This window comes from Gekko japonicus, unplaced genomic scaffold, assembly GCF_001447785.1.
Source record: "Gekko japonicus isolate JY-2015 unplaced genomic scaffold, Gekko_japonicus_V1.1 scaffold24, whole genome shotgun sequence".
Taxonomy (NCBI): domain Eukaryota; kingdom Metazoa; phylum Chordata; class Lepidosauria; order Squamata; family Gekkonidae; genus Gekko; species Gekko japonicus.
Window position 1 is genome coordinate 2,101,505 of NW_015164665.1, and position 18,568 is coordinate 2,120,072.

At 40.9% G+C, this 18,568-nt stretch overlaps 1 protein-coding gene across 1 annotated transcript in view; it reads left to right on the forward strand.

Annotated features, from left to right (window-relative positions):
- Positions 1–18,568, forward strand: part of FHDC1 (FH2 domain containing 1) — a 52,994-nt gene that overhangs the window by 28,188 nt on the left and 6,238 nt on the right. Inside the window, exons 5-11 of the mRNA XM_015409050.1 lie at positions 6,240–6,325; positions 6,412–6,512; positions 8,951–9,021; positions 9,135–9,242; positions 10,161–10,231; positions 11,250–11,367; positions 17,798–17,962. Coding sequence (XP_015264536.1) covers positions 6,240–6,325; positions 6,412–6,512; positions 8,951–9,021; positions 9,135–9,242; positions 10,161–10,231; positions 11,250–11,367; positions 17,798–17,962 — 720 coding nt within the window. The remainder of the gene's footprint in view (positions 1–6,239; positions 6,326–6,411; positions 6,513–8,950; positions 9,022–9,134; positions 9,243–10,160; positions 10,232–11,249; positions 11,368–17,797; positions 17,963–18,568) is intronic.

Here is an 18,568-nt window from a genome sequence, read left to right on the forward strand (position 1 = left end):
CTTACAAACTCCTTTCCCTTCCCCTCCCCACAACATACACCCTATGAGGTAGGTAGGGCTGAAAGAGCTCTGACAGAAACTGATCTTTTTCAAAAACAGCTGTGCCAGAACTATGACTTGCCCAAGGTCATCCAGCAGGTGTAAGTGGAGGAGTGGGGAATCAAACCCGGTTCTCCCAGATTAGAGTCCGCACACTTAACCACTACACCACACTGGTAACAGATGCCCCTGAGGAAGCCTGTTGACAAAATGCATTGGGAGTTTTTAGGTAAGAAAACATATTTTTCCTTTATTTGCATCATCGCCTTGACCTCGTTTTTATCTCTTAGTGACAGGTGTTTCCCTTTTTTATTTTCTCTGCCATCATATTGGTGACAACCCAACCCAAATTTCCAGATGACCTCACCTAGCAGTTTCATGTAGACATTAAAGAGCATAGGGGACAAGATGGGGCCTTGTGGGATTTCCAGGCCAAAGGCAAGGATCTGTGTAGCAGTCCCCCAGCACCACCTTCTGAAACCTATCCTCTGGGTAGGACTGGAACCACCTCAAAATGGTGCCTCCCAATCTTGACCTGGAGAGGTGGGCCAGAAGGATGCCATGACCAATGATACTGAAAGCTGCCAAGAGGTCCAGGAAGATTAATAGGGTCATACTTCCTCCTGTCCATCTCCTGGTGCAGATTATCCACCAGGGCGACCAAGGCTGTTTCAGTCTCATAACTGGCCTAGAACCAGATTGGAAAGGATCCAAATAATAAGCTTCAACTGGGGACAGCTTGAAGTTGTCAAGTCATCACCCAATTAAATCACCTTGCTCAAGTATGTAACATTTGAGACTGGTAGATAGTTGTTGAGATCTCAAGGGTAGGCTTCTTTAGGAGCAGACATACCGCAGCCTGTTTCAAAGCTGGGGCAACCTCCCCCTCCCTCAGGGAAGCATTAGCTACCTCTTGAACCAGTTAGCCAGTCCCCTCCTGGCAGATTTAAGTAGCCAGGAAGGGCAAGGGCATGCAAGCTAGTGGTAGGCCTCAAACAACTTCTGAGGATCCTGTCCACGTCCTCAGACTGAATAAGCTGGAGAGTACCCCAACTAACTGGATAAGGCGGCACACTGACACCATCTGAGCCTGTCACTGCTAATGTAGTTTCTTTCTGCATTTGCCTGCCATTTCAGATTTTCTCAGTGTTCAAGTTGAGGCAATTTAAGTCCACAGCAAAACAGCATCCAAATAACCCAGGGCAACAGCAGGCTGAAACCAGGCTGACCACTGAAGGGAGGGAATGTAATGCAGAATGGGGGAGAAACCCATAATAAAAAGAAGGTTGAACTCTATTTTAGTGCAGAATGGGTGGGGGGGGGAAGCTAGATTAAAAAGAAGGTTGAATTTGACTTTAGTCAGAATTGCTTGGAGGACACAGCGGTGAACCTGGAGAGTGCAGAAAGGGCCATAGAGTCTGTCAGAACAGATGTGAAAGATTTTATCTGCACAGTGCTGAGCAAAAATGGTCACAGCGGGCTACCAAACAATCTGCCTCCTCCAGCAGGCCAGATCCCAAAGGGTTTCTGACCACCCAGAACAGTGTTGAGCAAGCTGGCAACTAGTGTATTAACTTAAACAAAATTAAGGCTGTATATATGAGCTGGTGGACTCAAGAGGAAATTATTCTTATTAGTCCAATTACCAGTGCTATGTGTGTGCCACAGCTCTGTGCTGGCATGGCATTTGGCATTGAGTGCAAAACAGAGTATCTTATAAACCTCATCTCTAAAAAAAATTCTCATATATGACAAAAGATTTTGCTAGCTAGAGAGAGAAGGGTGAGGAGGATTTCCAGTGGACAGAAGAGAAGCTTCAGTTACCTTTGTAGTTTCTTGTCCTTCTCTGTAAGCAGTTGTCACACAGATATGCACAAATGTTTGCCTGAGTCCTTGGTGTGCACCAAGGGCTTGGTGTACAGACTTTATACTATGTTATGGAGATACATCAGGCCTACGAAGAAACCAGAAATTCTCCCCCTAGTTCAGGCTTGGGGGAAGAGACAGGGGTCTTCCTTTGACCTCACATTGCACTTTAGAGGTTCCCTGAGCACAGTGTGAAGTTGGAGATGAGAGCAGGGGCAATTGATGGAGAGAGGATGGATGGTTGGTGTAGCTACTGAATTTGTGGACTCCTGTTTATGCAAGTTTTCTGAGTTTACAGTATAGGTTATATCAGCCTTTTCTCAATGCAGAATTAGGTAAGGGATGACCTTTGAAGTGTTTCGAGTGGCTGAGCAGAGTGGTGTGTGTTGAAGTGTTTGGTGTAGTGGTGTAGTGGTTAAGTGCACGGACGTTAATCTGGGAGAACCGGGTTTGATTCCCACTACTCCACTTGCACCTGCCTGGATGACCTTGGGCAAGCCATAGTTCTGGCACAGCTGTTCTTGAAAAAGAGCAGTTCTCCGTCAGAGCTCTCTCAGCCCCACCTACCTCACAGGGTGTCTGTTGTGGGGAGGGGAAGGGAAAGGAGTTTGTAAGCCGCTCTGAGATACCTTTGGGAAGTGAAGGGCAGGGTATAAATCCAATCTCCTCCTCCTCCTCCTCTTCTTCTTTGTCTTTGTGGTAGTAGCAATTGGCTTCTGTGTGTTAGGAAGCAAGAACGGCTAATGCCTCAAGCAACTGTGCTGTATTGTGCCTGATCAGTTAGTGAGGACCACTTGTATATTAGTCAAAGGCCTGCGGGCTAGAGGCTAGGACTTTAACTGGACAGAGGGAGACCATAGGGGTGGGTCTTAAAAACTGTGCTGAGATTGACTTGTGAACAGAATGCAAGTTAAACTTATAGGTGACAAACTGTTGATACCCAGTTATTTGTGTTTAATGCAAAAGATGTGTCATTTTTCTTTGAGTAAATGCATATTTTTTCTAAGAGCCTAGTGTCTTTTGTCACCTTTGGGAAAAGAATGGATCCCATAGAAGATTTCTGTTTGAGGAATGTGACTTTCTCACTCCCCCTCCTCATTGCTGTTCTTGGGGGACAGTGGACATAAAAAAAACATAAGAGGGGGAACTGGAGGAATGTGGAAGAAGGGCAAAATCAGCAAAAAAAGTGCCCCCCAGCCCACAGAGAACTTCCATGGGATCAAAGTTTATATGCAGATGTAAGAGTTCTGTTGTTGCATACACAGAACTACCAGGAGTCTGAAATAAGCCCCCGGTAGTTCTCTGCCCTCCTTTCTTCATCTGAACAGAATATTCACCAAGCGCTGTACAACAAGTGTTGTTACCTCCCTGCCCAGTGCCCACTGCTGCCCCACAATCCCTCCTACATGCACGTGCGCAAACATCTTGTACCTCTTTTCTTCGCAACACATCCTTCCCAGCCAGGTAGTCTTGACTTTTGGCTTTTACCATCTGGAAGGGACTATCACCAGTATTTCTTGGAAAACCCAGCCCTTTATTTTTTAATAGGCATTATTGATCATTAAACTTATGCTTGGGTTTCCTTTATTGATATACCACACAGCTTTATTTGAGAAACATTGAACAAATATGAGCAATTTCAGTACCTGCAGAATTTGTGAAAACATGAAATGCAGCCTAACCCTTGCAAAGGGGAGAAAGAAAGAAACTAGTTGCAATGCCTGAAATATCTCATAGACCCCAGTCATACACAGCAGCAGCAGCAGCATGGGAGTTGCTTCCCTATGACATGGTCCTGCATAACTCAGCTGTATATACATGGATGAGGCTAACTAGGTACATTTTCCTTGCTCAACTGTTGTCCTGTGTTCTGGCAGACAGATAGGTGGTAATGTTCCATGTGATAGGCCCCACCCATGCAGTTCCTGTGTTAACATAAAGAGCAATTACTCTTATAGTGCTGTTAACAGATGTGACTGGAGAATCTGTTACTACTATCATAATACAGAGTGTAAAGGATAAGAAGTCTTTTGGGAGTTCATCAACAGTTTTTACACTGGAAACATTCATATCTCTTAAATGTTAGGAGCCCAGTTCATGCATTGTGTTTGTAACATAGCTGTCACTACAAAAACTGACTTCATGACTGTCTTCCAAGTTTTAAAAAGAAGATTTTTTCCTCTGCTTTTGTGTGTTCCATTCCGTAAACAGTAGTCCCAATTAAAGTAGTCACGATGGTGCAGGAGACACTGACATGGGAAATACTACTATGATCCCTGTGTCTACTCATGTTAGTAACATCCATATGGGAGCCAATTATTGGGAGTGGTTTGTGGTATAAAGCACACCACAAAGAGAACAAGAATTGAGCAAACTCAGTTTTGTTCAACAGTGTTCCAAGTTTTAAAACACTACTGGTTGGAGCTCCTGATCCATCACTGGGAGGCACTGATGGTTGCAGATCTTTCCTGCATTTCCCCTACCTGCAGCAGTCCTTTCCAACCCAGGAAAGTTTGTTTTCAGGGGTGCGTGACCTGTGGATTGGGAAGCTGAAGTGGGAAGAGAGAGAGAATCACCCTTTCTGTCTCTCTCATTGGGACACTTTCCTTTCCATGGATTGTGGAATTCAACCCTAAGATAGAGACAGGGCATAATTTTGAAGAGGAATGATGCATTCAAGAAATTTTTTGAAAAACTGGGACCTGAAGTACTGAATGTTGAAAAGTCAACATGGTCTGAGTGATTTGGCTTCACCATTACATAACACCACACAGGTGAGATTAGGTTTAAGGGTTTGTACAGAAGAGAGTTTAACTTGTAGTCTAGCCTTACTTCAGAAATCAGCCATTGGGTGTGATAAAGATTAGGGTGAGACAAAGTAGATAGGCATGTGTAGGGGGAGAAAGATATATTAGGTGATTCTATTTAATTTCATGCATTCTTATTGCATCTTGTGAAATATTACTGTCCCCACAATACATATCCAGTTAAAATTGGAATTCAGTGTCATTACCACATTCCCGTACCATTCATGCAATAGAACTGAAGCATACTACAGTCAATCTGTGAGTGATTAAAAGAAGAAAGGTGAACTCATTACCAGTTCATGTACTCTGTAGAAGTGACCCCATTTTTCATCTTTGTGACATAGCAATTGATAAATTAATATTATTCATGTTGGAACTCATATGGGGTATATTTAGTAGAGTTTCAGTTCATATTATAAGCAAAAGCTCATTTTGAGCTCCTTGAATATAGATTCCACCTTGAACAGCAGTTCTCTTCCAGAAGAGGCCACAACATTTTACAGTTTTTCTTAAACTGCCCAAAGATTGTTTTTAAAAAAGTGTCAGTGAAAAAGGATTACAAGTTTTCCTTGATTATTTTTTGAACACATCTCTGAGCAGAAACCAGGAATGTGGTAGGATTGCACTCCTAAAGGGGAAGTGTAGATAAAGAAATAAGACACAACTTGTTTGCATATGCAGTTTGTACCTCTTGCATTTTGGCAGGTTCTCTCATGTTAACTTGTAGCACTGAGAGTGCTATTAATTGCCAAGTATGTGTGCATTATGCTGGATTCGTGACAGCATGTGAATTGATTTTTGTGGTTCCCTTTGTGTTTGATTGCTGTCAACAGGGCTTAAATGAAAAACAATAACTTGAAATTATGTAGGTCTCGTGGAAACCAGGACACTTTTTTTTAGTAATGTATTCTCACTGACACCTTCCCCCCCCCCCTCCCCCCCCCCCCCCAGCTATGGGCAGGCATAAGGGAGTGAAATGGGCAGTCATTTAGTGATCTAACAAACTTTCCTCCTGTACATTGTTTAATATTTTAAGCATAAAGGAGCCTTAGGTCTCTTATTTCTATAAATCTTTGAAAAATGCTTGTTAAATCTCTTGACGATGAATTAGGCATTACGGTACACAGGGACTTCTCTTAAAAATTGTAGACTGACAACTTATCCTATCAGTTCTCCCTGATATCTTTTAGTAACACAGAATAGGTGTTCTGTTGTAGTGATACCTTGCTGCAGGTCTTCTTGCTGCTGTAAGTAGTAGCTAGATAAGTGCACTGATGCCAAGAAATTTGCAGGGCACTGTTGCATGGCATTTTATACTAGAATGGTGTTGCTATGCACAGGGAGAAGCAAGACACATGGTCTGTGCTGTCATAATGTGTAATTCTAGCTTCAATAACTCATAAGCACAACTTTTGAAGTTAATTATGGTGAACCTCTTACAAAAGGTCACTTCTTTAAAAATTAACCTGATCATGGGCTGACTTATCCTTGATATGTGAGCATGTTCTTTCTTTTGCTTCCTTTTAGGTAAAAAAATTAAAAGACTTCAGTGGAGATGTATCACAATTGTGTCAAGCGGATTCTTTTATGTACTTGCTAATCCAGGTGCCAAAGTAAGGAAACTTCAAATCCATTCTGTTCACCATAAGTGCTTTAATGATTGTTCCAGGTCTAAAGCTTGTTTTGTTCATCTTTCCAGCTACTCACTGCGAATTGAAGCCATGATGTTGAAAAAAGAATTCTCCCCATCTTGTACTTCTCTGCAGAAAAACATGACAATTATAAGGAGGGCTACTAAGGGTAATTAAGCATGCTGAAGCATGCATTTGGCTCTTTATTTTTTCTTAGCAGGTTAATCAACCTAACTACAGTGATGAGAGCTGGAATTTCAGGTACCTGTTAGCTATTTAAAGGAAGCAAGCTAGCTCTGACACATTCCATAAGGGTGTGTGTATTACCAGTCTGGAGTGTGTGTCTCACACTTCGTGCTCTGCTTCCAAGGCCAAGGTGTTGGGTCATTTCTTTGCTTCTACCATTTTTCTTTTGTGTAACAGTCCAATTGTATTTCCTTCTGTCCTTGAGTTAGTGTAGCATGCAATCTTTGTTTCCGAAGTACTAATAGTCATCATTCAAACCTGCACATTGTTCACAGTGACTTCTGTGATTCTCTTATCTGTCTCCTTAATGCTCCCCATCTGTCCTCTTTCCTCCTACAGATCTTGTCTTTCCTGTCCCCCTTCTTAGTGTAGGCACCAGTACTCATGCTGGTTTGAATCAGCTGCATTGCTGAGCTGCATGGTCATTAATGTCTAATCTGTGGAAGAGAAGCAGTTTGTATGACAAAAAGTAACGAAGCATTCTGGGAGTGCTGGATTTAGGAGCAGAAACTTGAAGTGATGGGAGGAAAGGAGAAGCAGAAGGACCTTTCTGTACACAGAAATCGGTTGTCTTTCAGCATATTAGAAAGAAATTATTTAAAATGTTTACCAGCATAGCTTCATACATTTACAACGCTTTTAAGCACTCCATATATCCGGATTAGCCTTTGGCAATTCCTTATGAATGCCGTTAGTGTAAGAGACTGTAGAATGTGGCATTGTGCTATTTTTCACCCTTTCATCTCTTGGCTTTTAATTGCAGTGGGCTTCTATGGCTTCCTATAGCAAAATCCTTGCATTTGTCTGCTTTTTCTTTGTCTCGATAACATATTTTACTCAAGGTGCTAAGAGAACATTTAAGATGAATCTGGCTATTTTTTCCTCCTCTGCTGTGAAAACCTTGAAGCTTGAAAGAATCTGACTTTCTGCAGTATTAGTGGGATACATTTGTACTGATTACTCGTGCCAATTCAGTTTGTTTTGAAATGCTTTCGGGGGGTGGTGGTCACAAAATGAGCTTCAAGATGTCTTAATTGCCAGTGTTGTGAAAAGGCTGTTTCAGGATGGGAGAATGTCTACAAATGGTCTTTGTAGGCTGTATTCTCTGTGTTTCAGATGAAAGACTAAACTATGGTTTTGTGATTATAACAAGTGTTGAAAGAACTCCAGGTTCACTTGTACAACCTCTTCCTCCCTCTCATTCTCCTGCTCTCCTCCTCGAAAGCACTATGAAAGTACAGACAAATCATAGCTTGCTGGTTTATTTGCAAATTGTAGCATACCATAGTTTGCCATTACCAATGAATCGGCAAACTATCATTGGAGCGTGCAAGAGCAAACCAGAGTTTCTTGTTTCAGCCTCTGTCACACTGTAATTTTTGTCACTTGTTTGTCCCTAGTGCTTTTTTTTGGGGGGGGGGGGCTTTCCCACATGTGTTTTGCTCCCTCTGAGACTACTAGAGAGAGCAAAACATTGTGTAAGAAGAGGGAGAAGGGAGGAGAGATCATTCAAAGCTACCTAAACCAAGTCTCTCTCTCTTTCTCATGAGAGAGAGAGAGAGAGAGAGACTGACTGACTGACTGACTTGGTTTAGGCAGCTTTGAATGATCTCTCTTCCCTTCTCACACAATGGAAGTTAATTACTTCTGCTTTTTCTACATAGTTCCACAGTAAACAATTTTTGTTGTTGTTGTCAAGTCATTGGTGATTTATGGTGACCCTGTAGGGTTTTCAAGGCAAGAGATATTCAGAAGAGGTTTGCCATTGCCTGCCTCTGCATAGCAACCCTGGAATTCTGTGGTGGTCTCCCATCCAAATACTACCTAGGTCCAACCCTGCTTAGCTTCTGAAATCTGACAAGATCAGGCTAGCCTGGGCTATTCAGGTCAGGGCAGTGAGCAATAATAGAATCACACTATAATTCTGAATCACACTATAAATATAATTCCAAATTTAACACCTAAGGAACACCAATATGCAAAATGAGGACTAAATGAAAGCACAAAAGCTTCTTTTTCTCTTTAGGACTGAGGACTCTGCCATGCACCTCAGCAGGCAGGGTCCTTGCTGGTGTATCAGTAGGACCACCTAAACTCTCTAGCCTTTAGAATCGTTGTAAAGTTGGTTCTGAATATACAGCATGCCATTTATGGTTGCTTGGAGAAGCCAACTTTATGCTTGTGGGTTGCCAAATGGTCTGTGGGGCTTTTATTTTTGTTTGGACATAATCCTTAATTTTTTTTCCCCCTGAGTAATTCTTCAGTTAACTGTAACTTTTCCAGAAGAATAAAATCTTTCTTGGGTTGGATTTGAAAATGTCCAGAACAGCCAAATGATCAGAGTTTCCATGTCTCTTGCAGAGCTGATGTCCTGTGAAGAGTTACATTCCATATTGCATTTGGTCCTTCAGGCTGGGAACATTATGAATGCTGTAAGTAGACAAGTCTTGTTCGGGAGAGGGGCTGGATTTCTAGTGTTCTTGGAATGACTTTGTATCTCTTTCTGTCCTTTTCTTCTGGCAACCCCCTCCTCAAAACTCTTTAGGGAGGCTGTGCTGGCAATGCGGTTGGTTTTAAACTGGCCTCATTACTCAAGTTGGCAGATACAAAAGCGAACAGGCCTGGGATGAACCTGCTTCATTTTGTTGCTTTGGTATGTAAATAACAGCTATTTTACAAGATAGCAGAGAGTACAAAACTTTAGGCAGCTGGCATAAGTGACTGACAGGATCTTGGGGAGGGTTGCATGCCACAGGTTTGAAGAATAAAATGAAATCACTTCTTTCATTTGCCTCTTTACAGTTATCGTTAATTAATGCTTGCTGTAATTTAAACCTGCACCCCTGAACAAGCATACAATTTGAAGTCCTAGAATCCACAGCTTTCTAGACAATTATATAAAATCTCCAGTTCAAGACTGTCTAACCACAAGTTCCTGGTTAATGCGGCTGACGAAACTGTTAGATCTGACTAATATGCTTGTTGATAGCTTGAAATAAACCTTTTCTCAGAAGCTTTATTAAGGGGAACTGGCTTGACCACACACACACACACACACACACACACACACACACACACACACACACAGAGTTATTATAGTTAATTTTTGCCAGGTTTTGCTCTGTTCCTGAAGATGTGTGGATTGGCTGTTTTTTCTGTAATTTCATGGTTTTATCTCTGTGCAAATTGGTTTAACAACTAATCTGAAGACTTCAGAGAGGAGTGAAGAAGAGTTAATATTAGGTGGAGATTAGACAGGAAATGTTGTGTTAGCTTGCACAATGGGCATTAGTACATTGCCTTTACCTAATGCTGCTCTTTAGTACATTGTGATCGTACTTGGGGAGAGCGCAAACTCTCTGAAATAGGAAATGCCATTTTACCTTGTTAAATTTAATCCTTCTAAGCCTTTTAAGCAAGGGTTTTTCTAAAACAGTTGATCTGTTTTAGTTTGATTCAAACAGTGCAGACTTAAAGCAGAAACATCTCAACTGGCTTCTCTAAAAGTCATTCATCAGTGTATCTGTAATCATGGGTGAGGACTGTTATGGAGACATTTTGTTTATTTCAGGAAGCCCAAAAGAAGGATAAAGTTCTTCTAACCTTTTCAGAAAAATTGCAGCATGTTCAAGAGGCAGCCAGGTAAGCAAGGAAATGGAGAGCTTTGACTCGGAACTTTTCTTTGAGAAGCACTTAAACACATGCACAAAGTCTTGGCATGAAAACTGAGATCTTAACAAGTGTTTACTGTAGACTTGGCGGTTTCATTTTCACTGTAAATGAAACAGTGGAATAGTAGAACAATGCTTGCAGCATGCCTTCAGGTTCAGAGGTTTCATGAAGAGTTTTTAAACATGGAGATTATTTTTTAAGCATGGTTAACTTCTAAGAAGTTTGGTAGCTGTGCTGGTCTGAAACGCATAACAAGTGCCACTGGACTCAAACTGTGTTCTTCTAATAAGTTATTAGTTCATTTTTGTTGAATGATGAACTGACTAAAGTAAATATCAGCTATGGGGAATTGTTTGATATTTGGTGATTTAACAGCTTTTGCTTGGTAATTTAAATACATAACTTTCATGTTGTTTGTTGAAAATTCCTAAAAAAGAAAAGTTCTACAAACAGAAAACCAAAATTGTGCAAACTGAACTGGTTGTAAATTGGGATATTTTTGTGAGAGGGATTTTAAAACTGAGATTTGTGATGGTTTTAATCACCCAGGTAATGGGTTTTGTGTGGCTGGTGAGAGGGAGTTGTTTCCTTTCTGCCTTCTCAGATGGAAAGGACTGAACACTCTCAGGAAGAGGAATGTGTAAAGAAATGGGGACTCCTTAAAGCTCTACCTTGGTAGTATTACCACGACCATGCAAGTAACTGGGGTTGTGAGTACTCAGAAGTGGAGTTATATTGCTGCTTTTTACTCACAGCTGTAACTTCTATTAGTGTGCATGAGCCCCATAACTTAACTTTCCTTTCAGAAAAACACTTCACTTTGACTTCAGTCAGTTGCTGTAACTTCCTAATCAAATCTCTTAAGGTAGAGGACAGGTCTAATTTGTTCACCTGGTATATGTTGCTAAGCAGTTTTCTTTTTTAAAAAGACACCTAACACCTTACTGAGGGATGGCTCCTTTCTCAAAGATGTCTTATTTTCTTTCAGAATACCTATTGATAATCTAGAAGCAGAGCTCAATTCACTCTCTTCAAAAATAAAATCTCTTAAGGAAAATATTCGAAAGGATTCAGAGCTGTTCCGCCAGATGGAAGGCTTCTTCCAGGTTTGTCAGGTGTTCCTTTTGTTTCTGTTGACTGTATCCATATCCTGTGTTTTTTATTGGCATACTTAACAAACCACCCAGGTTTTGCTTAAATTGCCTCTTCAGGGGTGCTCCTTCTGCAATTCTGCTTGTCACCTGTAAGCATTTTAACACAGTGATTTTACATGGAAGGGTGCTGTGTACGTTGACCCTGAGGCTTAGGCAGGTGCCCATTTTGTTTCTGTGAAAAGGGTTGACCCAGATCTCTAGGTTAAGAATAGCGAACTGATTTGTATGTCTCTACTGTTCTGGATAACATGGACAGGTTGCATTTTGAACTAAGTGGTGGCAAGCTGTAGGTTTGAAGTATTGTTAAGTTTCTAAATTAAGTTTTGCTTGTGAAGAATTTTTTTAAAAAATAATTTGCTCCTTACCAGAAATAGATGTATTACTCTTTAAAGCACTACAAGACGTCATTGTTTTCCTTACTGTCTTGCTCTGTGCAGGCTCTCTCTCGCTCTATTTTTAATTAGTAATTTTGTTTTGCCTTTAATACCCATTGTAATCACTTTTGGGGAATAAAGTTTCCATTTAAAAACAGGCACTAACATAGCTTAAGGGTAGCTGGCCTCATATTGTAAATCGCATAATTTAGCTTCCACTTCAGTGCCAGGGAATCAGTCAATGTCCTGAGAAGCACAATTTCCATTTGTGAACAGGAGCAAGGTTGTAGTTCCCTTGTCTGCATAGAGAAGGTTAAAATGTTTGAGTGCTTCCAAACCCCTGCTGATAGACCCCTGTCCATAAGCATGTTTTATTTCTTGTAAAATGAATAATGAAATTTTTAGAGAGGACAGGAAATTGAGTCCTGCTTCTCTGTTTAAGAACATAAGAGACGCCAATGTTGGATCAGGCCAAAGGCCCATCTAGTCCAACACTCTGTCACACAGTGGCCAAAAATACCAGGTGCCATCAGGAGGTCCATCAGTGGGGCCAGGACATTAGAAACCCTAAACCCTCCCACTGTTGCCCCCCCCCAAGCACCAAGAAGACAGAGCATCACTTGCCCCAGAGTCCCTATCTATACCTTGTGGCTAATAGCCACTGGTGGACCTCTGCTCCATATGCCTATCTAATTCCCTTTTGAAGCCGTCCATGCTTGTAGCCACCATCACCTCCTGTGGCAGTGAATTCCATGTGTTAATCACTCTTTGGGTGAAGAAGTACTTCCTTTTATCCGTTCTAACCCGACCGCTCAGCAATTTCATGGAGTGCCCACGAGTTCTTGTATTGTGAGAAAGGGAGAAAAGTACCTCTTTCTCTTTCTGTGTATTAGTGCAAGAGAGTAACACCATGCCAAGTGTGGGTGGCACTATGTCAGATAAGCTGTTGCTTCTTCTCTTGCTTAAATGGATTTTGTGTTTCATAAGTAAGATTTGATTGGCTAACTAAAGATTTAATTTGAAATCTCACTTCTTGGGGTGGCATTGCAGAAAGGAACTTTGGGCTTGTGCTTTCTGTAAACTGAAGCCCCAGTTAATAATCTTTGTAGTTCTTCTGTGGGTACCTGAGAACATCAAAAGTCACTCTGCTCACTTTATACAGTTTACTTGTGGTAACGGCTAAAGCCAAAGCAAGGATTAGTTCATGATGACATACAAGCAATTAATGTTGTTTATTCTCTCCCTCATCTATAACATGGGAAGTATAATGTACAGGTTTTGTCCACAAGTATAGGTGGTTTATCCATAACCTTAACCATTGCTTGTTGCTATAAGGCTGGTTAAAACCCAAATGTCCAATGAATCCATGCATTTGTTTGCCAATTAAAGTCCTGTCCCTACTATGTAAGGAGACTCCAGTGAGAACTTCTTGTCACTTTGTAAGCAGAGAGCCTGGAGAATCAGGGAAACTGCCTTCATCTTAGCTTACTTAGTGTGGATATAATGCTTAGCACACATTATGTAGGCAAAGCAAGGTCCTTCCCACTATCTACAGCTTGAGATCCTTTCCTTGGAAATACCAGGGATTGAACTGAAGATCTTTTTGCATGCAAAATATGTGCTGCTGAGCTTCATCTAACAGACAAAATAGGATGGACTTTTACTTTGGCTTCAGTGAAGTAACTTGTTTCTCATGGGAATTATTTATTTATTAAGAATACTTCCCTGTAAATATCTGTAAGGTGGCTTACAGTAATAAAAACTGTGAAAATAAAATTACCAGGATAAAAGAAGCTAACTTCTGTAGGACAAGTAAGGTTTCTGCACTCCCCATCCACTGTCCTAACTCAGTGGAACAGCATGGAGGGAAATGGAGGGGGAACTACATTACATGATGTAGTGACATTGCTTCTGGGTAAACACCTGGAAATGACATCACAGCTTCGAGCAACCCTCTAGGAATTTAGCAGATCTCTATAGTACCAGAGAGAGTGGGGAAACTCCTAGAGCATCACTTGACACTGTGACTTTGTTTCTGGGTCTTCACCCAGAATTGATATCACCCCATTTCACAATGCTCCGTCTCCCAATGCCATGCCCCACCCACAATCTCCTGCTATGCCATGCCTGCACCTGGCAACCCTAGAGGAGGGCATTTCAGGTCTTCAGCACCACTACTGAAAAGGCCATGTCCTGATGTTGACCCATCTAGCCTGAGAAGGGGGAGTTGGCACACAAAGCAATGCCTCTATGAAGATCTCAAATTTATTTACTGTTACTGTGGACTAAAATGTAGGTGCCCATGCCTTGCTTGTCATAATCAACTACTACTTCTGAAATGCTATGATTTATCTGATGCACCTGATTTGTAGTGTTGAAGCAGATTTGGTCTTACTTGGCTTCTCTGCTAGCTTCTGTTTCTAGGGGTTTTTTATGTAACGTGAAATTTGATTGGCAATAATTCCAAGTGCATGTTTGGATCCCTTTTCATTTGCATCTCATATAACATTTCCTTCCTAAAAATTGTGGGCGAGGTATCTTGATTTAAAAATTGGCTTCTTTTCGTCCTGATGATGCAGCTATTAATTAGAAAGGTAGAGCCAATTTTTCATGTCCCTTACTTAGCTGATATTCATGCTTCTTTGTTGAATGACATTTTTTTCTCATTGGGATGACTACCTTTATGAAGATAGTGTTTACACACTCTCTAAGCCTAGTTGAGCTCCTTCTTTGAACTCCAGCTTTGTTAGAAAAGCTACCAAAAAAACTCTGCAAAGCAGAATATGTTAGAATATGTTTCTGGCAGAGATTTTTTTTTCCATTTATTTTTATTAGACATGAAAGTGGTGCTGAATGCATCTAATTTTGCTTAATAAAAACCAGTATGCACAATGTTTGTTAGCAAAGAAGGAGTAAAAAGAAAACCATTATGTTAAACTCCAGAGCTATAGCATGTTATCTTGATTAAACATTTCACTTTAACTCTGTTTGTCAAATCTCTCATTTGATTTCAGTTTTAAAGAAGTGTTTCTAAGAAGCCCTATTTACCAAACGGCAGCTTCTCATGTTTCCATTTGAAAGGCAGGCATAGGTGTGAGTGTTTCTGAGTCACATTTTGGTCTGAAGACTTGAGGTGTTGGAACTGCTCAGCACATGTCTATTTTGAAGAAGATAAGAAGATAGCTGTAGGGAGAACTGCCAAAGAAGCTGAGTGTCTTCTAAGCATTTTGAAAGGCAACTCTTAAGGGCATTCTGGTCTTGAAAAGTAACATAGGGCCCTATCTCTACTCCAGTGTTGTTTGCCATTGATAAGAACTCTAAGTACCTTCCTACATTACGATGGCATCTCTGCAATATCATTTTTAATTTAGATATTTATACTATTTTCCTCCCTCGTGGGGATCCAAAGTAGCTTATAACTCCATTCTTTTATTTTATTCTCATAACAACCCTGTGAGGTAGGTTAGTCTGAGAGGGAGTGACTGGACAAAGGTCACACAGCAAACTTCCTTAACAGAGTGAGGATTCAAACCTGGGTCTCCGAGATCCTAGTATTAGGGATGTGCATTCAGCTGTATCTGAGTGGAAAAAAATACCTGAAAAATATCTTATTAGTATTTTTGGGTATCTCCTCAGCTGAATACAGAAAAAAGTCTATTTTCAGCTATCTGATATAGCTGTTTCTAGATATATTTGGGATTATCCAGGAATGAAAAAAAAGAGAGCTGCAGTTAAAGGGCGTTTAAAGGGCTCTCAGTCTCTTTAAATGCCTTCGGAGTTAACTCATAGCTTGGAGAAAGTGTTTAAATTGACCATGAGCCCTTTAAATGCCTTTGGCATTAACTCACAGCTTGCAGAAGGCATTTAAAGGGACCACATTCCTTTGAAGAAGAAGAAGAGAAGAGATTGGATTTATACCCCGCCCTTCACTACCCAAGGGAGTCTCAGAGTGGCTTACAAATTCCTTTCCCTTCCCCTCCCCACAAAAGACACCCTGTGAGGTAGGTGGGGCTGAGAGAGCTCTGACAGAAACTGATCTTTTTCAAGAACAGTTGTGCCAGAACTATGGCTTGCCCAAGGTCATCCAGCAGGTGCAAGTGGAGGAGTGGGGAATCAAACCCGGTTCTCCCAGATTAGAGTCCGCACACTTAACCACTACACCAAACTGGTGGCAACTGCCACCACAGTGTTTATTTTGTATTCTCTCACCCAGGATAAGCTACAATGCTTGATGTCATTAAGGTTTATATATGACACTTCAAATGTAACCGGCAATCTCATGACATTACCTGTAGTTGCCCTAATCCACGCCCAAGGTAACAGAAGTGCCAGCCGTTGCTTCATATTATTGTGACCAGTGTTCCCTCTAAGCTGAGTTAGTGTGAGCTAGCTCACAATTTTTTAGCCTCCAGCTCACACATTTTTGTCTTAGCTCAGGAAGAATGGCTCCAGAGCAAACTAATTTATGCAGCAGCCAAATCACCTGCTCACAACTTTAATGCCAGTAGCTCACAAAGTAGAATTTTTGCTCACAAGACTCCACAGTTTAGAGGGAGCATTGATTGTGACTAGTGTAGGCTTCTCATCCTTAACTCACCTTCTTCCAGAAACAGTGTTCAGAATTTCAGTTACCCTTTGTCATTCCAGTCAGTTTATTTGCTGAAAACCGAATGTCATCACAAAACAATGCGACTGTGTTTTTTATTTCAATGAAGGAATAGAAAAGCCAGTGAGATATAGCTGTTGAACTAGAAACGATGACAGTTGGGTTCAAAACCCCATTCTTTTCCAGCCATATTTTCAGTCTCACCCACATCACGTTGTTGTTAGAAGTATAAAATAGGGATAGGAGAACCATGCACATTGATGGAAGGGTGGAATAAAAATATACTGGGCAGAACTAATTTATAGTGGAATAAGTTTGTTAATGCCTGGTGGCTTACTTTCTCCCTGACTTTGCTTGAATTGGATAGGCGTGAGTAAGATGAGATTGGGTTTCTAATGATAAAAGAGTAGGGATTGGTTTGCAAAGAGTACTCGTATGATTAATTTTCTTCAGACAGTTGGATGCAGCATAGCTCAGTAAGAGAGCATCTTGGGGGTCCATCTGGAGGGGAGGGGTGGCAACAACTTGGAAATTCTGCTTCACCCACACCCAAAAATTGTGCTGTGAGTTCTCAGGAACTTGGTCAGACTCATTTCTCTTTTCTCCCTTTTCCCACCCTTTTAACTGGCACTCAGCTACTTTTGACATTCTCTTTTCTGAATGTCTGAATATTTCTGAATAGTATTTTCAAAATAGTATATTCCCCCGTGCCCAGGGATTCTCCTGAGTTTGAAGAGACCCTTATTTTTTGGCTTTGTTGCTTTTGTTACAGTAGCAGTCAGCCACTTCACTACTGAAAGGAGTAACATATTAGGATAAAACAAGAATCAAAATTCTATGCTTGTCAGGATGCTTTTACTTACGTATTTATTAAAAATGCATTTCAATTTGGGGCAGAGTAAGTTTGGTCTCCATTTACTGAAATGGCTGTTTAGCATACTGAACTTTGCCTTTGGATGGAAACAATTGCATTTAAAGCATTATGATTTGTATAGAGCCATCAATATGCATGGTGCTTTACATACAAGAAGACAGATCTCTGTCCTGAATAGCTCACAGTATAAGAGGAATGACATAAAAAAGGACAACATAAAAGGGGGAGTGTTTCAGTGTGTTGAATGTGGCAGCACAGTTCCTCCTACTATAATCTGTAATAAAATCCAGTCTTTCAATTTTATGTATCCTTAAAAGAATACGTTCAGCCAGAGGCAACAGGGTTGTCTCTGGTTGAACATAGTTGTGTGTGTACATCAAGGGTCACTACTTTTGACATAACAATTTTTCTTCAGCCATGTGGACTTCATAGCTGTTTAAAACTTGGATATCCATGCATAATATATAGGCAATTGACTATTCATATCTGGTTGGACTTAATGTATGTGTGTGTGTTTTTAATTTAAAGTTTGCTGTAAAAGAAGTGAAAGAGCTTGAGCAGTGGAAACGGGACCTGCTAAAGGAAGCAAATGCCCTTATGGACTTCTTGTGTGAAGATAAACAAACAGTGAAATTGGAGGAGTGCTTTCAGATATTTAGGGATTTTTGTCTAAGGTTCAACAAAGCTGTTAAGGTAAGGAAAATCTACTCTTTTCATATCACAGAACATCTCTTGATTCTTTGTGTCCAGTGATCTCATGTTTTTAAAACTTTGATAGTCCTGTTCCATTATAATAAGACAATCTGTAGCAATTCTCTTGTCCTTAAAAAGGAAATTCCAGCACTTTGCTGTTCGAAGAAAATCCTGAGGTATATTGGACACATCTTGTGCCCTTTTGAGATTCCTCTGTAGCCCAAATATTAGGATACGGGCAGAGAGAACACCAGCCATTGTCTGGAAATAAAAATGCAGGTGGCCACATGAGAGGCCGCTATGCCTGTAATCTTTGCTGTGCTTGTATAATGACAATAGGCAAAGTGCCTGGAGACAGTGCTGTGTACCTAGGAGTGTTTGGCTCCTTTAATCCAAGAGGTCATGCATGTGTGGCCTTGAAATGTTGATTAGTAATCTGACGCAGACGTGTTCAGTGTATTTTTTTAGCAGGGGGGAAAAGGTTCCTCAGAAATAAAAACTGCTAGCTGGAAAAAGGGTACATCAAATTGACACACACTTCATATTTCATATTTTGTCTATGTAGAAAGGGGATTTAGATGAGGAAGGGAAGAGGGAGAAGCTCAG